The sequence below is a fragment of the Rhincodon typus genome, chromosome 16 (assembly GCF_021869965.1).
Source record: "Rhincodon typus isolate 14 chromosome 16, sRhiTyp1.1, whole genome shotgun sequence".
NCBI classification, from domain to species: domain Eukaryota; kingdom Metazoa; phylum Chordata; class Chondrichthyes; order Orectolobiformes; family Rhincodontidae; genus Rhincodon; species Rhincodon typus.
In genome coordinates, this window is record NC_063347.1 from 2,210,315 (window position 1) to 2,231,691 (window position 21,377).

Below are 21,377 nucleotides of genomic sequence, written 5' to 3' on the forward strand. Positions count from 1 at the left end.
CCCCCCCCCCGACCCTCTCTCCCTCACACCTGACCCTCCGTTCCCCACACCCCCGGCCCCTCACCGTGCCGCCGGCAGTGGGACATATCTCTCTCTCTGTCTGTCTGTCTCTCGCTCTGTGTGAGGGTTTGTGTCCGGGGGGGGTGGGGAAGAAATGTGTCCCTCAGCCTCCGGCCCGTGCTCCCGGCCTGACCTCTGACCCCACGGGCGGGAACCAATCACAGCGAGAGGGCGGGGCCAGAACCAGGGGCCCAATTTAAATCCGCAGAGACAGCCCAAAACACCTCCCCTATAGAATCTATAATATACACCCTATAGAATGTACAATATCCATAATACCAATCCATTAGAATGTATTATGCCCACAATACCTACCCCATAGGATCTATATTGTCCATAAACCCACCCTATGGAATGTATATTGTCCATAATACCCACCCTGTATCATGTATAATGTCCATCATATCCACCTATTGAATAAACAATGTTCATTAAGTTGTAATGGACCAACGAGTTTGTGAGAATGGGTGATTGTGGTCATTGAGAGGATCAGGTGTGGCTGTGGGTAAAAAGTATGGAAGGACTGCATTAGGCTCTAAGGTTATTGAACTCATTGTTGAGTTGGAGAGGTCACAAGATCCCCAATAAGATGTTCTTCGACCTTGCACTGAGATTGGCTGGAACACTACAGCAAGCCTGCGACAGAAATTTTGGCATGGGAACACAGTAGTGTGTTGAAGTGGCAGGCAGCAGGAAGATTAGGATCATTTTGCAGACAGAGCTTGGTGTTCTGCAAAGTGGTTTGCGTGACACAGACTGGGTTGCATTCAGTACAGCTCACTAATTTTCTCCTACTCTTAGCTCTCATTATCACTTATTCAGTTTTTTTTTCTATCCTGGCCTGTTACCCATAATTTCCCTGTTTACCTAGCCCTTTCATATCTCTCTGTCTCTGGGCTCTGTCTCCATCAATCCACCCTCATCTCCCCTTCACGTCCCCAACTTCAGCTTCAGCATAAATATCACATTTTTCTGGCTCTTAACAGTTCTGATGAAGAGTCGCTAGACCCTAAACATTAACTATGCTTTCTTCCCACAGTTGCTGTCAGTCCTACTGATTTTCTCCAGCAATTTCTGTTTTTGTTTTAGATTTCCAGCATTTGTAATTCATTGTTTTATTTTAATCTATAGAATCCACAGGCTCAATATTGTACAATATGTAATAACCACGTGGTTAATCTATAGAATTGACTAGCGGGAAAATCGAGTGAAAGACACAACTGGATGAGGCATGATCTTATAGAATGACAGTATATGTTTCAGGGGCTGAATGGCCTACCCCTGCTCCTAGCTAAGATGGTCTTAAGATTTTGTGTTGCCATGTTCAGTCGAATTGTGTAATCACCTCAATATGAGTGGATGCAGGTGAATAAAGTCATTTATATATTGGGGTTTTATTTTCCCTGGGGACCAGGTTCAAGCTGAAGAAAACTACAGCTCCCAGCATGCTTGCGGGCGGGGCCTACATTTCCCAGACTGCGCCAGGGGATGCCACCTCCCAGTATCCTCCCGTAGATGAGACTACATTCCCCAGCATTCCTGGGGAGACGACACCATCTCCCGGCAACCTTCACGGGAGTAGACACGCCCCTCAGGAGTGTGCAGGCGCAGAATGTATCCCCCTTGAAGCCGGAAGTGGCGGTGTGAGAGGGGACAGAGCAGATAGTGGTGAACCCCTCAGTGTGGTATTGGCAGGGAAACCATGGTGAGGCCTAATGTAAGTTCAGAACCACAAACAACAGCCTTGTAAACGTGCAGGTGAAGATTAATCTGAATTGGTGTTGGACACATTATAATCTGAAGTTATCCCTGGGGAAGGGGTCTCCTGTCTATATTCTGTCAGTCCAGATCCACGTGGCACAGCTTTGAACCTGAGGAAGACAAAGTTCCCATCTCCCTGGCATATTTGCAAGAGATCTGATATCTCTTCTTGTAAAAACAAAGGGGCTAACCAGAGTCCTCCTCCCCACCTCCCACCCCAATCAGAACCACCAACCCTTCCCTCTCCCCTTGTTTCTTTTATCCCAGGTTTTCAGGCTACAGCATTCTGCCAAGGTGAAGGATTGTAAAACACTGCAAATTAGCACTTCTGGTGCAGATCTATGTAACCCACAACACATAGATCCAGCAACTTTGTTTTTGTTCCTACATAGATACAAAGTCTACTATGGCCCTGGACTGAAGCCAACAACTCTCCATCAATTGCTGGGTTTTTGTTTCTAATCAGCACAATTGTTGGCCAGCACCAGAATGAATCAAAATGATGCTGGACTATAATCAAAACATAATGGGTGGGGGGGGATTGGTTAATGAGATGTCACTGACGACGTGTAAATGACTTCAGACCCATTCGTCAAGATTATCTTTTAAATGCTGTGCAAGATCCTCAATTATGTTAGTCAGCATGATTATACTGGTTCTGGGTAATATGGATGGGCAATAAATATCAGTTTGACCAGGAATCAAAAATTGTGTCACTGTTGTATAAACACCTTATGTTTTTGGGTGTGCCTGTACTGAATGGCCTGCAGCAGTTAATGAAGGCAGCCAACCACCACCTTTTGAAGGGAAATTAGAGATGGCCAGCCTAGTCAATGATACTCCACATCCCATGAAAATGTTTACAAAGTTCACCTGTCTTGATTTTGTTTTTAAGATGGTACTTAAAGATTCATGAGAGCTTATCCCTTCTGGTTTTGCAGCAACCAGGAGGCAGCAGGGATGAACACGTGAAGGTCACAAATCAGAGGAAGCAGGGATTCCTGGAACGTCTTGGGGAGACAACGGGGGGAATGATGGTGGGAGTGCTTATCTTCACCTTGTCCTTCTACCTCCTCTTCACAAATGAGGTAGGTGCAGAGGTTGGGTTGCACACTGATTTCTGGGCAGGCGTCTGTTATCCTGTTTAATTTGTGGTATCAGTGTCTGTTGCTCAGTGCGTAGCTCTGACTCGTTTCTGAGTCAGATGTTCATGGGTTCAAATCCCACATCAGGGACCTGGTCAAACAGAAGAATCTGAGGTAATAGTTTTTGTAAAATGCGTGATGAGGAACATTGATGTGAAACTTAACTGGATTCGATACACAAAAAAACATAAACAAAGTGGCTACAAGAGCAGGTCAGAGGCTAGGAATACAGCGGTGTGTGACTCCCCAAAGCCTGTCCGCCATCTACAAGGCACAAGTCAGGAGTGTGATGGAATATTCCCCACTTTCCTGGATGGATGCAGCTCTAACAACACTCAAGAAGGAATGAGGTGTGCAAGGAGCTGTCAATGTGTGGTTACTTGGCTTCATGTTCCTTACAGACAAAACATCAGAGCTGAATGAGCTGAACTGTGAACTGCACAGAGAGGATAGAGACTTAGCAACGTGGGGTCATTTCTACAGGCAAATTTCAGGAATTAGATGCATTGGAACAAATGGTCATGTTTCCCTCCAGTCTCTTCCTTCAAACAGACGTTGTTGGGCTGGCTATCAGATTCCATTAGGTGTTTGATTTACGAGTCAGTGGTACTGAAGTGGACATAATTAACTGTGCCAAATGATATTGAGCTGGAAGTTGGAACACGGGACAGTGATCTTTGGAGATTTGTAAACAGAGAAAAATACACACTGCTATTATCCTGTGGTTTTACAATGAAAGCTTTGGTACCACATCCCTCTGAGACAGCATTCTCCCAAATACAGATAATCAAGTCCAAATATCTCGCCTGCCTCACGAATACCCATTTGACGGACTATATAGGACTAGCTAGTTCAAACTATAATTTGGCAACTCATGGGGGTGGATAACATACTGAGACTGTGTGTAGAAGACAAAATGAATAATCAGATACACTAAAAGTAAATGCTTTATTTTCTTTCGGGTAGATTCTGGTTTGCACTAAAACTCAAAAAGTGATCTTGTGCTTAAGAATGTTGAAGTTCCTTGATATAACACCATCTCCCATCCTCTGTCTATCTGAGCTCTTCTAAATGTTGTCATGTCCCAGTTACTGCTCACTAGTATTCCCTGTAAACTGGGCACAGCAGCTTGGTAGGGCAGTAATCCAGAATATTCTGCTTGGTGCAGTTCACAGGAACATTGCCCATGCTCTGTGTTGTTGATGAAGGTTTTGCTCACAGTCTGGCAATAATTGTATTGTAAAAATCATCAACCTCTTGTTTGAACCCAACATAGACTCGCACCTTTACGTCTTGCTGTAACCTCCTCCAATCCCCAAATCCTCTAATATCTCTGCCTCCCTCCACTTCTAACCCCTTGAGTATCCCTCCACCATTGACTGCTATACCTACAGCTGTCTGGACTCAACACTCTAGAATTCCCTCCATAAACCTCTCTGATTGTCTCTTTCTTTCTCTCTCTATCCTCCTTTAAGATGCCCGTGGAAATCTGTCTGTTTGAGATTTTGGTCACCAATGCTACTGTTTTACGTTGCTGGGTGATGGTTATTCTCTAATCTACATTCTTGTGAAATGTCTTGGAACATTTTATATTGTGCTAACGTAGTTCTATAAAAGCAGGTTTATGTACAAGGCTCCTCTGACAACATCTCCCAAAACCATAACAGTTACCATCTAGAAAGAAAAGGGTAGCACATACAGACACCCGCTGGGTTGTGAATGGGTTCCAGTCCTGAGCCCATTCACAAATCGATTTGTACCCAGATTGGAGCACAATGAAGGACAGTGTAAAGGAACTGTTCCTACATTCAGGAAATGTTCATGTGTCGGGTGTATAAAATTACTCCCTTTATGGGATTGTGTTTGTAAGTACAAGTGTTTGTAAGTAGGAGTGTTTGTAAATCAATGACCCCCATACATGGGAACACCATCCCCTGCAAGTTCCCCTCCAAACCACTCACCATCCTGACTTGGAAATATATCGCTGTTCCTTTGCTGTCGCTGGGTTAAAATCCTGGAATTCCCTCCCTAAGGGCATTGTGGGTCAACACACAGCAGGTAGACTGCAGCGGTTCAAGAAGGCAGCTCACTCCCACCTTCTCAAGGGGCAACTACGGACGGACAATAAATATTGAATTGAATTGAGTTAGCTTTATTGTCATGTACTCAAATGAGTACAGTGATCAGTTTATGCATCGCCACTTACAGCACCACGTTAGGTACAAAGGTACTGAGGTACAGATTCTTTAGTAACACGATCTTAGAAAACAGAGAAGTAAAAAGTCCAGCATTGCAGAAGTAAAAGTCCAGAACAACAGTCTTCCAACCCAGACAACACTGGCACCTCCAGCCCACACTGGGCCTTGGCTCCAGATCATGCTTGGCCAAGAGACTGCCACGCTGGGGTGTCCAGCCAGTGACGCCCATGTCCAGTAAATTAATTGTTAAAAATTATGTGTTGCTGTCTTCAGCTGGTGAATGAGCTTTCTTTTGTCCTAATTTTTACTCCGTAGCACTTATCAATGTTTACCAACTGTAACACTCCTTCTTGTGCAGGGACGATGTGTCAGAACTCAGAACTCCCTGGATGAAGGTCTTTCCCTGGTGGTGTCCTTAAGTGATGTCTTCACTCCTTTACCTCAAAATGACGGGAAACTTGTGCATCTCTCTGGCTCACTGATGACACTGCAGGTGAGTGAGGAATATCCTGTCTTGAAAATAAATAGTTTCCTGAGGTAATGGGGTCAAGTAGATGGAGGTGATGGCCTAATGGTATCATCACTGCATGAGTAAACCCCAGCTAATGTTCTGGGCAATTTTCCACATTGTCAGGTAGATACCGGTGTTGTAACTGTAATGGAACAGCTTGGCTAGGGGAGCAGCAAGTTCTGGAGCACAAGTCTTCTGGCAAAGAAGAGGTGGCCATTCAGCCCGTTGAGCCTGCTGTGCCATTCAAAAGGATCATGCCTGATCCAGCATTCCTCACATCCATCTTCCTGCCCTTTCCCCATAACACTTCTTTCCCTGACTGATCAAGAATCTATCGATCTCAGCTGTAAATGTACACAAGGATTCTGCCCCCACAGCTCTCTGTGACAAGGAGTCCTGAAAAGACTCAACTGTCTGAGAGAAGAAATTCCTCCTCATCTCAGTCTTAAATTAGTGCCCCTTTATTCTGAAACTATGCCCTCTGGTCCTAGACTCTCCCATAAGGGGAAACATCCTCTCAGCATTGACCCTGTCAAGCCAGTTAAGAATGCTCTATGTTTCAATAAGATCACCTCCCATTCTTCTAAACCCCAGTGAGCAGCGTCCCAACCTGTTTAACCTTTGCTCATAAGGCAATCCCTCCATCTCAGGGATCATCCTAGTGAACCTTCTGTGAACTGCCTCTAATGAAATGCTACCTGTCCTTAATTAAGGGAACCAAAACTGCTCACTGTGCTCCAGATGTGGTCTCCACAGCACCTTGTACAGTTGCAGTAAGACGTCCCTACTCTTATACTCCAACCCCTTGAAATAAAGGCCAATGTTCCATTAATCTTCCTGATTACCTGCTGCCGCTGTGTGCTAGCTTTCTGTGTTTCGTTCATAAGTTCCCCCGTGTCCCTTGATGTTGCAGCTTTCTGCATTTGTTCTCCACTTAAATAATGCTCTGTTCTTCACATTTTCCCACATTATAACCACAAGATTCTCCTTAAGTTTTTTTTTGCCTGTCTCCCTGCTTCGATGTTGCTTTGGGTGGGTGCTGCTGTGAAGCAGCTTGGGATGCTTTTACTATTTTCATTTATGCTAACGGAACACTTGTCGTTGTTGTTGCTGTTTGGTTTGCACCTCGTCTTCTCGTGTTTCTTTGGGCGCGCTGGTCCTTGGCACCCACTGAGGAATCTTCTTGAGGCGCTCCTTGCTTACAGCAGTCTGGTGTTTTTCTTTCCCACAGCCACTTTATGACCCAAACTATGGGATCTCTGTCCACGTGGTGAAGCTGCAGCGTCGTGTGGAAATGTACCAGTGGGTGGAATACAGTGACTCCAGGTCAGTGTCAGGAGAAATGGCTGAATTAGTGCGTGGAGCTTTTACTGAACCATCTGCATTTCGATATTATCTACCATTACCTAAAATGGCCCATTGTTCTTTGCAGCCAGTTAATTTTATGTTTTGAAGTATGGTGGGAGATGGCTGCAGAATGGTTAGTCATCGAGAGGCTCTGGCTACACAGGTTCAAATCCCAACACAGCAGCTGGCAGAATTTAAATTCAGTTAATAACATCTGGAATTGAAAGTTCGTCTCAGTGATGATGCCCACCGTCAATTGTTGTAAAAACTCATTTGGTTCACTAATGCCCTGTAGGGAAGGAAATCTACTATCCTTACCCGGCCTGGGCCTATTTGTAGCTCCAAACACGCAGCAAATTGGTTTACTCTCAACTTCCCTCTGCAACAGCCTAGCAAGGCACTCGATGCAAGGGATGGGCAATGAATGCTGGCCTTGCCAGCAATGCCAACATCCCAATGAAAGAATAATGGAAAGGTGGGTGATTGGCTGGTGAGTATTTTCTGTTTAACTTATTTAAACTAGAGGATTTCAATCTAGGTAACTAGCAGGTCTGTTGAAATATTAAGAATGTAACCACAAACAAAACTAGATGTATTAACTGAAAGTTAATTTTAAGAAAATGTAAAACACAGTAGATTTGTTAAGGCAGTTGGCACGCTGCGGCTGCAGTATGTGGGAGCGTGTGAATACTGATTGTATTCAATGTCTGTAACTCGGAATTTGGCTCAGGGTTAATGAGTTGGAAACCAAACTGCAAACACCAAGATGGGTTAGGGAGGGGGCAGGTAACCTGGACACTTTGTTCTAGAAGGTAGCCACACCTCTTAGGATGAGTTTTCTGATTTGGTCTATGGTCTCTCAGGTGCACCTGTGAGTGAGGCAGGTATGGGGCACAGAAGGTAGACATGGAGGAACCTCAGCCAGTTTCCAACAGGGTCATGTTTGAAGTGAATGGGTACGTAGCATCTTGGTACAGGAAGCCATTCAAGCGGAAGGAGTCCATAGAAATGTAGTGGACCTAAAGAACAGTGTAATCAAGTGAGTAGATGCAGTTCTCTGTAGCTAAGGGCGAGAAGCCAGGTCACTGCGTTGCCTGCCCAGTACCAGGGTTCAGGGCATTTGCTTGAGGCTGAAAAGGAATGTTAAGTGGGAATGGGAGAATCCATTTGTGGTCCATGTGTGCCAATGACAGAAGTAAGCTTAGCAAAGTGATTCTGCTTGGACAGTCAGTTAGTAAGTGCTGGTCCTTTAGAAAGTGAGACATGAGAACAAAAAATAGAAAATAAGGAGATGGTAGCTGAGTTGTACATTATTTTGCATTGGTCTTAACTACAGACATTAGAAATAACATCCCAGAAATAACTAATTTCTTTTTCATTCATGAAATGAGGGAATAACTGGCAAGGACAGCATTTATTGCCCGTTCCAGAGGGCAGTTAAGAGTCAACCACATTGCTGTGAGTCTGGAGTCACATGTAGGCCAGACCAGGTAAGGATGGCAGTTTCCTTCCCTAAAGGACCTTAGTGAACCAGATGGGTTTTTCTGACAATCAACAATGATTTCATGTTTCATGTTCATCATTAAACTCTTAACTCCAGATTTTTATTGAATTTAAATTCCACCGTCTGTCATAGTGGAATTCGAACCTGAGGCCCTAGAATATTTCCTGAGTCTCTGGATTAACAGTCCAGCGATAATACCACTAGGCCATCACCTCCCATTCAGAAAATGGAAAAGAAGGAGGAACTGAAGAAAATGACAATCACCAGGGAAATGGTACTGAGCAAATTGTTGAAGCTGTAGGTTTACAAATGCCCTGGTCCCAATCAATCTCATCCCAGGACCTTAAAAGAAGTGGCTAGTGAGATAGTTGATGCATTAGTTTTAGTTTTTCAAAACTCCTTTGATTAAAGGATAGTTGCACTAGATTGGAAAATAGCAAATGTAATTCCTTTATTCAAAAAGTGAGAGAGACAAAAAGCAGAAAGCTGTTGGTCGGTTAGCTTTACATCTGTCATAGGAAAACGTTGAAAGCTATTGTTAAAGACGTACAAAACATTGGTTAAGCCTCAGCTAGTGTATTGTATGCATTTCTGGGATCCACATTACAGGAGGGATGTGATTGCACTGGAGAGGGTGCAGAGGAGATTTACCAGGATGTTCCTGGGCTGGAGAGTTTCAGCGATTATGAGAAATTGGACTGGGGTTGTTTTCCTTGGATCAGAGGAGGTTGAGAGGGGACGTGATTGAGATATGTAAAATGATGAAGGTCATAGACAGGGTAGACAGGAAGCAATCTTTCCCCTTGATGGAGAGATCAGTGATTGGGGACATAGATTTAAGGTCGGGGAAGGAGATGTGAGGAGAATACTTTTTACTGACAGGGTGTGGGAATCTAGAACTCACTGCCTGTAAAGGTGGGAGAGGCAGAAACCCTCATAATGTTTAAAAAATATTTAGATGTGCACTTGCAATACCAAGGCATACAGGGCTGTGGGCCAAATATTGAGAAATGGGATTGGAATAGTGAGGTGGTGGTTTTTGATCATTGCAGGCTCGATGGGCTGAAGGGCCTTTCTCTGTGACTCTAAGACATTATAGCATGGCATTTGGAAATGTTCAAGGTAATCAGGCAGAGTGACCATGGTTTTGTGAAAAGGGAATCATGTTTTACCAATTTATTGGAATTCTCTGAAGAAGTAACATGCTGTAGATAAAGATGAACCAGTGGATATACAGCAGTTAGATATCCAGAATACACTTGATAAGGTGGCAGAGGAAACGGTATTGCAGAAAAAGTTCATAGTGTAGGGGTAACATATGGGCATGGAGAGAAGGTTGGCTAACTATCAGGATGCAGTGAGCAGGAATGAATGTGTCATTTTCTCTTTGTATGATATACCACAGGGATCAGTGCAAGGTCCTCAACTTTTGAGAATTTAGATAAATCATTTGAATGAAAGCATTGCAGGTATGATAGTTACATTTACTTCTGACATAAAGATGGGTAGGAAAGTGAGTTGTGGAGAGGACGTAAGGAGGCTGCAAAGGGATATGGATAGGTTAAGTGGGTGGACAAATATTTGACAAATGGAGTACAATGTGGGACATTGTGAATTGTCCATTTTGGCAGGAAGAATTAGAAAAAAAAATTATCAAAATATTGAGAGGCTGCAGAGTTCTGACATGCAGAGGGATCTGAGTATCCGGGTGCATAGCACGTAGGTACAGCAAATAATTTGGAAAGCTAACGGACTGCCATAATTTATTGCTAGGGAAATTAAATGCAAAAGTAGAGAGGCTGTTGGTAAGACTATCTGGAACACTGCATGAAGTATTGGTAATTATTTATGGAAGGATGTGAGTGCATCAGAAGCAGTTCAGCGAAGGTTCTAAATGAGGGTCACTGGACCCGAAATGTTAACTCTGTTTCTCTCTCCACAGATGCTGCCAGACCTGCTGAGTTTCTCCAACAATTTCTGTTTTTGTTTCTGAGAATGTTTGCTGGATTGATACCTGGAGTGCATTGGTTGCCTTATGAGAAAAGGTTAAAGATCAAGATTTAGAAACAGTTCGGTTGAGATTTGAAATATCAAAAGCTAAGAAGGCACTTGTGGTAGTGGTTTGGAGTTCCTTCCAATGTAACCACATTGTAGGTGAAAGCATACAGAAAGAAATAATAAGAGCCTATGAGGAAGTTGTCAATAATCATAGGTGATTTTAATAATGTACAGATTTAATAATGTATAGATTGGACAAATCACATTGGCAATGTAGCCTGGACAGTAAATTCACAAAGTATTTTTGGGATAATTTCTTGCAACAGCATGTTCTAAAACCAACCAGAGAACAGGCTGTTCTAGGCCTGGTACAGTACAGCGAGATAGCATTGTTGAATTAATAGCAAAAGGCACCCTTAGGCAACAATGATCATAACGTTCAATTTTTCATTCAGTTTGACGGAGAGGAGAATGGATCTAAAACTAGTATTTTAAATGTAAATAAAAACAATTATAAGGGAATGAAAGCAGAGCTGGTTAAAGTGAACTGCAAAATTAGGTTAAGGATAAGTCTGAAGAGGTTTACTGGCAAACGTTCAAGGAGATATTTCACAACACCTGGTGGTAAAGAAATTCTCTAGGGAAAGGATATACCATCTGTGGTTAACTAAGAAAGTTAAGGATAATATCAAATTGAAAGTGTACAACAGTGCGAAAATTAGTGGTAGAACAGAAAATTGGACAGAATTTAAAACCAGCAAAGAATGACTTAACAAAAAAGGGAAAAATTAGAGAACGAGAGAAAGCTACCTAGAAATTTAGATACCTGGAGTTTCTACAGGTATTTAAAAAGGAAAACGACAAGTAAAGTGTGTGATGGTGCTTCTAGGCAGAGAGTCTGATTAATTGGTAATAGAAGAGAAGGAAATGGTGGATCAATTGAACACATATTTTGCATGTGTTCACTAGAGAAGACAAAACATCTCATAAATAATTGTGAATCAGAAGGTGAAGAGGAGCGAAGAATTTAAAGCCATCACCGTCATCTGGGAAAATTATTAGAAAATTATTATTTAGTTTTAGTTTGGAAAAATTCCCTCTTCTAGAAAGATCCTGTCAGATTGGAAAAGAGCAAATGTAATTACTCCATTCAAAATAGTGTAGAGACAAAAGCAGGAAACCACAGGCCAGTTAGCCTTCCATCTGCCATAGGAAAACACTGGAGCACAATATTGATGGAGCTATGGCAAGGCACTTAGGAAATCTGACGTGATCGGGCAGAGTCTACATGGTTTGTGAAAGTAAGATTGTAACAGTCCCTTAAAGAGATACTGTAACAAAAATCAATATTTCAGATGAAATTGTTAACCCTGCAGCATCGTGTCCTTTGGGAAGTCTGCCTTATTCAATCTTAGAAACTTATTGTTTCTATTGACCAATATTCCCTTCAATTTTATTTTTGCGGAGTAGACCTCTGAGTCTATGCGCGGCAGCAAAATACAAAACCGGAAGTCAATGCATTGGTGTGCATGGAATGTCGGAGTGGCTGCATGGTTGCACAGTTTAGAGGGAACGTTGTTGTCGGAATGAAGCAGACGAAGTCGTGGAATGGGATTTGAACTTGGAGCTTCTGGCTCAGAGGCATGGACGCTACCTACTGAATCACAAGATCTCCCTATTTATCTGGCTGGGCCAATACTGCTTGTGACTCCAAATCCGTTGTAATATGGTTCATTCTTAACATAGAAAATAGGAGCAGAAGTAAGCCATTCAGTGTGCTAGCTTTCTGTGTTTCGTGCACAAGTTCCTCCAAGTTCCTTTGTGTTGCAGCTTTCTGCATTTGAATAATACTCTTGTTATTTTGTTCTCACTTCCGAAATGAACAAGTTTGTGTCTTTCCACATTATATTCCATTTGCCAATTTTTTTACCCACTTACTTAACCAATCAATATGTATCTGTAAATTGTTTGCATCCCTCTTGCAACATGTCTCTCCATCTATTTTCATGTTTTCTGCGGATTTGGATACAGTACATTCACTTCCTTCCTCCAAGTCATTAATACATATCGTGAACAGTTGCAGTCCCAGCACTGATCCATATGAAATCTGACTGATCACAGGTCACCAACCTGAAAAAGAACCCCTTATCTCCGCTCGCTTTCTATCCATGAGCCGACCCTCTATTCTTCTGACACCATGGGCTGTTATCTTATGACAACCTTTTGTGAGGTACCTTGTCAAGCACCTTCTGGAAGTCCAAATACAATACTTCTACTGGTTCCCCTCTATCTACTTTGGTTGAGACTTCCTTGAAAAACTTTTAAGAAATTTGTCAGGCATGATTCCCCCTTCATGAAGCTCGTTCTTCTAACCTGATGAATATAGTAGTAACCGATCCAGTCGCTCTTCATATGTCAGTCCTGCCAACCCAGGATTCCTAACTGCCAGTCACTAAGTTGGCAACAAGTCTTCTCAAGGGCAGTTTTGAATAAGCAACAATTCCGATTGGGAATTACGGAGAAACCTCTTTTTCCAAAGAGGGGTGAGAAGGTGGAACTGGGAGTGGGTTAGCTGAATAGTGTTTAGGTGAATAGAAGGGGAAGCTGGATGAACATATGGGGGAAAGGAATAGGAAGCTTTGCTAATGGGGTGGGGTGAAATAGGCTGTGAGGAACCTCTTGTGGAAAATAAGCAACAGTATTAACCAGATGGGCTGATTGGCCTGTTTCTGTGCCTTGACTTGATATAACTCAGGAGCAGAAGTTGCCCATTCCTCCCTTGAGTTTGTTCCCGCACTCTACCAGATGTTGGCCAAGGTATTCATGGGATAAAAGGAGAAAGATTTGGAGGGGTGGGTACCTGAAGGCCTACCTCAATCTCAGAGATTTGAGTTTTCAGTGCATTGTGTGTAACTAATGCAATTATTACATTTTTACTTCTAGGGACTATGAAGAGGATGGTGAGAAGAAGACTGAGACCAGGTATTCCTACAGTAAGTCCCACGTATTCAGAGATCAAATTGCTATTTCATTCAGTACTAGTATATCTCCTGTGGAAGCGCTCGCTGTTAAATCAGGTGATGCATTTGTTTGAAAGATGGGAATGTTCTACCGTATGATGTGATGTCAGGAAGTTTGATAATTGTTAAATAAATACTGGTTTGTGTCCACAGGAGTTTAATTGTTGCTTAATCACTGCATGGCTCATCTCTGTAATCCTCAAAGAAGAGAAATATTTCCTCTCAATGAGCTTGGAATTCTCTTTTTCCCCAGAGAGCAGTGGAGGCTGGATCATTAAGTGTACTCAAAACTGAGTTAGACAGACAGACAGACAGGGAGGTGGGGGTTATGGGCAGCGTCCCCCTTGAAGTTTCTTACTGGTTATGGGGATCTCTCTGAGGGCCATGCTCAGTGAAATCAATACTGCGATCGTACCCATACGCACAGCTGCGTGGCTTAGCAGGAACACTGGTTATGGGAATGCAGATCACAACCAGATCAGATTCTCTTACCAAGCAGTGGAGCAGACTAAAGGGGCTGAATGGCCTACTCCTGCTGTTATTTCTGTTCTCACAAGGGTTTTGGGGAACAACTTCATGAAGAAGAGGTTGAAGATTAGAGAGGTTTAGGAAAGGGCTCAAGGGCCCAGGCAGCTGAAGGTATGGCCCAGAATTTGGAGACCTCAGAGGATTGCAGGACTGGGGGAAGATTACAGAGCTGTGGGAACACAAATAGCCATTGGCTTCATCAGACACTTGCTAACATCACTGCCAGAGCTTTAACCACAAACTGTTGTTGCTCAGGTACTGAGTGGAAATCGGAGGTTATCAACAGCAGGAGCTTTGACCGTGAAATTGGACACAAGAACCCAAGGTAAGAACGTTTCTGAGGTGACAGATATATTGAGCCAGGTCTCCTGAGGAGGCCCAATCACAGATGGATTTTGACTCCACTCTTTTCTGTCTTACCTTCCCCTGGAGCTTTGTATTTCTGGGGGCGAACTTCCTATTTGAATCTCATCAGAAACACGAGTCTCCATTTTTACACCAGGACCTGCCGTAATCTGGGATTTACAGATCCAAAGGTAGTTTGACAAACTACAGAGAGAAGATAGGTATGTGAGGCAGGTATAGAGCGACAGGTGGGTGGGGGAGCGTGTGGGGAGGGAGTAATAGAGCGCAAATGGATGAGTAAGCGTGTAGAGTGCCAGGTGTGTGGGTGAGGATAGGGTATGGTCCCAGGTGTGTGTGTGTGTTTGTGTGTGTGGGTCAGGTGTTGAGCTGTAGGGGTGTTGTGGGGTCACTGTTGTGTATCAGTGAGGTCAGGCAGTCAGGTGTTGGGGGAGGGAGCATTGGGTCAGATGTTTAGTCAAGGGTTTGGTATTGTCATTAGCTGTGTTAGAGCAGGTTTCCGTCCCGCTAACGTTTCCTGGGTAATTTAAGGTCGGGAAGTTGGAACCATTTGAAAATATCCCCCCCGAGTTAGAATCAGAGGTTTCCAGACACAGTCATTGCTGATTGGAAGTGTAAACCCCCTGAGCGGTTGTGTTGTGAAGGGTCCCGTACAGAGTGTCCTGTTTCTGAGACTGGCAAGTCAGGGCCAATGCATGATGGGACTGGTCACTCCAGACCAAAGTGGCAGAGTGTGGTCAGAATGGTACATCAGGCCAATAGGCTGTTACACCTTCCAGCCAATGACATTTACAAGGCTCATTTTGTCCTGGAGTGGGGGTAATTTCTATCACTGCGCCTTTGGCTTAAACCTTCAACTGCTTGAGCCCTGGGCTGTAAACTTCTATGCCTCTCCATCTCACTTTCCTCCTTTAGAACGTCCTTAAAACTGACCTCTCTGAACCTTGGTGGTCATTTACTTAATAATTGGTGTATATACTCTGTGTCAAATTTTGATTCAGTTCTCTCTTCCTGAAACATTCCAAAAAGCCTGATATTAAAGGTAACTGTGTAATTGCGAGTTGTGACTCTGTGCCCTCTCAGGGCTGTAATGAATGGACAGGGCTGAGTTAATCTGCTCCTATCCTCTATCCCCCTAGCTCAATGGCGGTGGAATCATTCACAGCTGTGGCCTCTGATGTCAATGTGGGCAATTTTCACTTTTCTAAAGGTAAGCAGGTTCAATACCAACAAGGTGTTTTAGTTCTTGACTGTTCGTTTGATGAAGAAAACATCGCAAAGCTGGCTGAAGAGAGAAGGGAAATGCAGAGACAGGTCATGGACAGGTAGAGGTTGGGGACAGCTCAGTTGGCTGGATGGCTGGTTTGCAATGCAGAGTGACACCAACAACGTGGGTTCAGTTCCCACACTGGCTGAGGTTACCACGAAAGACTCTTGTTCTCACTCTGACCCCTCACCTGAGGCATGGTGACCCTCAGGTTAAACCATCACCGGTCGCCTGTGTTCAATGAGAGAGCAGCCCTGGGGTCCTCTGGGACTGTTCTCACTTTACCTTTATCACGTACTCACTAAAAGTAATGAGACCTCTGTAATTTCTGTGTTGAAAGGATTCTAGTACATATTTGCTCACTTTAACGTATGACTGAAAGGCAGTGCACCAAGATCTTTCTCATGTTTACCACCTTTTACGTGTACTTCCGATTTTGACTGCAGTTACAATGTGGGTTCTTGCTGTGCGGAAATTGATCTCCGTGATTCCATAATTACTGTATTTCAAAAATGTTTCTAATGTCCTAAAGCTGTGGAAGGTGCTAAAGGAATGCAATTCTGTCTTTTTTTAACCAGAGGTCACAGATTGAAGAGAATTGGTTTAGGAACCAGAGAGGGCAATGAGAACTATTTTCACACAGCTGGATTTGAGATCTGGGACACACTGTCTGAAAGGGTAGTGTATAGGAATGTTCAACAGGGAATTGGAGAAATACTGGAAAAGGAAGTACGTGCAGAATTTATGGGAAAAGTGAAAATAATTAGATCACACAAGAGGTTAAGACAATGAGAAATACGAACAGGAGAAGGCCATTCTGCCCGTCGAGCCTGCTGCACCATTCAGTAGGATCATGGCTGATCCGATGATGTTCCTCATGTCCGCTTTCCTGCCCTTTCCACAGAACCTGTCAACAGGCATGGGCTGAATGGCCTCCCATGCTGTACCATCCTCTGACACTGAGGTAGTACTGTGGCAGTATAACGTACAACCCAAATCAAAGAATCCAAAGCCAAAGGGTGCATGCCCTTTCCAATGTCTGGAATGTTTTCTTCCTGTGCAAAATTTGAGAATCCCGAGGCTTTGTTTCAATAGGAATCTGGTGCATAAGGTAGGGGTGAGGAGGAATTATTCTCTGAGGGAAGATAATGAGGTTAAAGAGGTTTATAAAATCAAGAGGGGCATAGATAAGGTGAACAGTAAAGGTCTTTTCCCCAGGGTGGGGGAATTCAAAACTAAGGGACATAATTTTATGGTGAGAGGAGAAAGTTTTAAAACGGACTTGAGGAGGAACTCTTTTACACAGAGAGTGGCTTGTATGTGGAATTAACTTCCAGAGGAAGTGGTGAATGCAGGTAGAGTCTCAACATTTAAAATACATTTGGACAGGTACATGAATAGGAAAGATCTGGAGGAGGTGGGCCAAACACAGGCAAGTGGGAACAAAAACAAAGTTGCCGGAAAAGCTCAGCAGGCCTGGCAGCATCTGCGAAGGAAAAAACAGAGTTAACGTTTTGAGCCCGGTGACCCTTCTGAGGAAGTGGGACTAGTTTAGTTTGGGAACATGGTCAGTGTGGGCTGGTTGCACTGAAGGGTCTATTTGAGGGTGTATGACTCTCTGACTGTAATTCTTTTCCCCGGTGAGCAGTGGAAACGGCATTATTGACTAAATCTGAGGCCGAGTTGAGTGGATTTTTGATCAACAAGGGAGACGATTGTTAGGGGAAAGGGGTAGTGGGGTCATAGAGGAGAGTGGAGCTGCACACATGCTAAGATCAACTGTGATCTTATTGAATGACAGGATAGGGTCAAGGGCCCAAATGGCCTGCTTCTGGATGTTTTGATGATGATGATGATGATGATATAAAAGTGTGCTGCCTCAGGACATGAGCTTTGTAAGACGCTGTACTGGGGAACGGAGCCTTACTCTGTGTGCACAGAGGCAGATGGCTTTAGAACCAGGCCCATTGACCTCAGTACCAGTATGTTGCAGTAGAGCTCTGTGCAAGGCGTAGCTGACAGTATAACTGAGATCTGGCCACTGTGTGGTGTGATCTGAAACCAGCGGTGTGAATATTATAACATTCAAGACTGTGTGTAATGTGCTGGCAAGTGGGACTAGTATAGATTTAGAGTATTGTTTGTGTTAGTGCAGACTCGATGGGCTGAAGGGCCTCTGCCGTACTGTATGATTGTGTGATAAGTGCAGCTCTGGTTCTAAGTGGGTAACTGTGTTGCTTACTGAGTCAGTGTCGTTGCTCCCTGTAATGTATGATGGGTCCTCAATATTCTTTAAATAAACTCGATGCCAGTTGGGTCTGTCTGCATTAATCAGACTGATATCACTGAACCCTTCCTCAACGCCTCGTCTGGTGTGGTTCGGGTCCTTGTGTCCTGCCTCGCGATGTTTCCTTTCTGTGTCTTTTTCAGAACTAATCGACAAGATCAACACGTTTAAGAGGATCAGGCTGGCCAAGTTTGAAGGCCCTCACAGTGACATCGTGGTCTACAATGATTACTTTTACCACAGCAATAACCCCAGGCACCCAGAGGTGAGCAGCCCCTAACCATGCTCAATCCAACTCCCACACACTTCCCTGGGCTACTCCTTCCCAGGTTCCCATCCATTTAATCTCAACAATAACTAGACTTCAATAGAACTACTCACCACAGGCAGACTGTATTTGCTTTTACTGCCTGTGTCCTTACTTATCCAAGTGTGGATCCCAATTAAATAATAATTCAGCAGCAAGATCTTCTGCAGTTAAATATAAAGAAACACATTATTTCACACACTTACCTGTAATTAAACGTGAAATCTCGCACACTTTCTCACAGACAAAGAGATTAGAAATTGAAATGATTGTGTAATTTTACAGACCATAATTATCTCAGTCTTTGGGATAATGAGCAAAGAACAATTTCCCCATGGCCAACCCACCCTAACCTGCACACCTTTGGAGTGTGAGAAGAAACCAGAGCACCCGGACGAAACCTATGCAGACACAGGGAGAATGTGCAAGCTCCACACAGACTGAGGGTGGATTCGAACCTGAGTCCCTGGCGCTGTGAAGCAGCAGTGCTAACCACTGAGTGACTGCGCTACCCTTATATCTTATGGTCTCCAGTCTCCCATATAACTGCCCTGTAGTTTTTGGCTGGCTTTGAAATCAAAGGGAGGATTTATAAAGTGGTAGATTCTCAGTCGGCTGTGAGGTTTCTTGACGCAAAATCACAGAAATGTTGTGATGCAGAAAGAGCTACGATGGCTCAGTGGTCAGCACTGCTGCCTCACAGCGCCAGGCATCCAGGATGCTATGGAAGCCATTAGGCCCATTGTGCCTGTACTGGCTTATTGAATAAGCACCATGACCTCATGCCAGTCACCTGTTTTTTTACCCCCGAACCCTTGCACATTATTTCTGTCCAAATGATCATCCAATGCCCTCCCCACTATTCATTGTCAGGTTAAAGTTTCAACTGGAACAGGCTACTTCCTGTGATTGCTTGAAGTCTTGTGGCTTATTTTGAGCGTAGACTGGCTGGACCCGAAACGTCAGCTTTCCTGCTCCTCTGATACTGCTTGGCCTGCTGTGTTTATCCAGCTCTACACTTTGTTATCTCAGATTCTCCAGCATCTGCAATTCCTACTATCTCCGAATGTATCCTTGTGTTGTGTGTTAACCCCACTGAGAGTTTGAAACAGGCAGCATGTTTGTTTTTAAATATCCCATTCAACCTGATAATGCCTTTTAGATTGGTTTCTGGGAAGGGCCTCAACTCTCATCAGTTGAGAAAGTTCTTCTGTTTCCTTGTGAGACAGCTGTGACACAATCATCTTTTGCTCCATGTTTTCCCAGGTTGGTGACCTTCGTGTTTCCTTCTATTACGCAGGGCTCAGCGGGGAGTGGTCCTTCATGGGTCGACCAGATGTGGTAGGTTCTGTCCTCCGTTGCTCTGTCTGTATTTCCTCTTGCTCTTCCTCTCCCCCTTGTCTCCTTCCCACTCTCCACAGTGTTGCCTCAGGTGGGCCTGGCCTCTGAGGGTTGATGAGGTCACAGTTGAATAACATGATCGTTCACTGAGGGTTCAAGTCCCTCGCACTCTGGGGATTAGTCACCAACAGCCCCAAATCCCCCAAAAATCTCTTGGCCTTGTTCAGTTCTCCCACACACACAGGCCTTGTGCCCCCAGGAGCCTCATTGCATCGAGCGAGCTCTAGCGTGCCCTCAGCCGCAGCTTTTAGATTCCCCTGGCCTCGGGATTACCTCCTGACCCAGCTTCAGTCTTCATTCCCACGAGGATCTGCTTGGCTTCAGCTTCTGTCTCCATTTCCGCACCTTTCCCGTCCTCACCATCACTAAGTTAGTGACAACGGAAAGACCGCTTCGCAGAACACCTGTGTTTATGACGACCAAAAAGACACTGAGCTTCCAGTTGCCTGCCACTTTAACACACCACCCTGTTCCCTGGCCAACGTCTCTGTCTCTGGCTTGCTGCAGTTATCCAGGGAAGCTCAGCACAAGCTGGAGTAACAGCACCTCATTTTCTGCTTGGGGACCCTGCAGGCTTCAGGACTCAATTTGACTTCAATAATTTTAGGGTCTAAACTCTCCCATGTCCTTACCCCAAAGCCGACACACCAGGCCTTGTAATTACATGGTCGGCTATGGGACACGACCCACTGTCAGCCACTAATAGTCCCTATTAATAGCTATTCATTTTCCCATGCTGATCGTTATCCACTCCTTTGTCTGTCCAACTGTTCTTAGAATCATAGAAGCCCTACAGTGTGGGAACAGGCCATTCGGCCCAACAAGTGCACACTGACTGTCTGAAAAGCATCCCACCCAGACTCATCCTATCCCTATAACCCTGTGTTTCCCATGGCTAATCCACCTAGCCTGCACATCTTTGGACTGTAGGAGGAAACCGGAGCACCCATAGGAAACCCACACAGACACAGGGAGAATGTGTAAACTCCACACAGACAGTTGCCCAAGGGTAGAATTGAACCTGGGTCCCAGGTGCTAACCACTGAGCCACCGTGTCTTCTGTCTCTTTGGGCTCTATCTCCACCTAGTGTTTACTCCTTACCCTCTTCCCCACCCTGTCTTCTGCATAAAAACCAACATTTTCCTAGCTACTGTCAGTTCTGACGAAGGGTCACCGGACCCAAAACATTAACCTTGATTTATCTCCACAGATGCAAGACCTGCTGAGCTTTTCCAGCAATTTCTGTTTTTGTTATTGCTGAGTCAATCCCAGCTCATTCACTGCTGAAACCCTCATCCAATGCTTCAGTTATTTCCAGTGACGTCCTGACTGTCCACCTATCCTCCTGCCTCTGCAAATTGCACTTCATCGAATATGCAGCAGCAACTCTGATTCTTGATGCCCCCTCTGCTCACTGCTTTATAGCTTCACAAAAGCTCAACTTTATAATTTGAACCTTGTGCTCAGAACCCTGCATGGCCTCGCCCTTCCCTATCACTTAATCAGTTACATTCCCAAACCCAAACCACACCATTATTCACTCTCTCTCTCACTTACTCTACAGACTTAAGCATATGATCCAGGCTGGCAGTACCAGTGTAGTACTGAGGGAGCGCTGCACTGTCAAAGGGTCAGTACTGAGGGAGCGCCGCACTGTCGGAGGGTCAGTGCTGAGGGAG

The 21,377-nt window shown here is 44.3% G+C and overlaps 2 protein-coding genes across 4 annotated transcripts in view; one reads left to right on the forward strand and one right to left on the reverse strand.

The window, feature by feature from the left end:
- Positions 1–215, reverse strand: part of chchd4a (coiled-coil-helix-coiled-coil-helix domain containing 4a) — a 19,902-nt gene extending 19,687 nt beyond the window's left edge. The window contains exon 1 of the mRNA XM_048606493.1: positions 65–215. Within this exon, the coding sequence (XP_048462450.1) occupies positions 65–86 (22 nt within the window). The 5' untranslated portion in view covers positions 87–215. The remainder of the gene's footprint in view (positions 1–64) is intronic.
- Positions 216–1,632: 1,417 nt separating this feature from the next.
- The window catches only part of LOC109923492 (transmembrane protein 43), a 26,150-nt gene continuing 6,405 nt past the window's right edge, over positions 1,633–21,377 (forward strand). The window contains exons 1-9 of one of the 3 annotated variants that reach the window (XM_020523523.2): positions 1,633–1,777; positions 2,763–2,909; positions 5,523–5,657; positions 6,907–7,001; positions 13,468–13,517; positions 14,328–14,397; positions 15,575–15,645; positions 18,133–18,254; positions 19,563–19,637. In XM_020523523.2, coding sequence (XP_020379112.1) covers positions 1,763–1,777; positions 2,763–2,909; positions 5,523–5,657; positions 6,907–7,001; positions 13,468–13,517; positions 14,328–14,397; positions 15,575–15,645; positions 18,133–18,254; positions 19,563–19,637 — 780 coding nt within the window. In that variant the 5' untranslated portion in view covers positions 1,633–1,762. Of the gene's footprint in view, positions 1,778–2,716; positions 2,910–5,522; positions 5,658–6,906; positions 7,002–13,467; positions 13,518–14,327; positions 14,398–15,574; positions 15,646–18,132; positions 18,255–19,562; positions 19,638–21,377 lie in introns of all 3 variants that reach the window. The other 2 variants (XM_048606502.1, XM_048606503.1) reach the window with 2 other exon arrangements.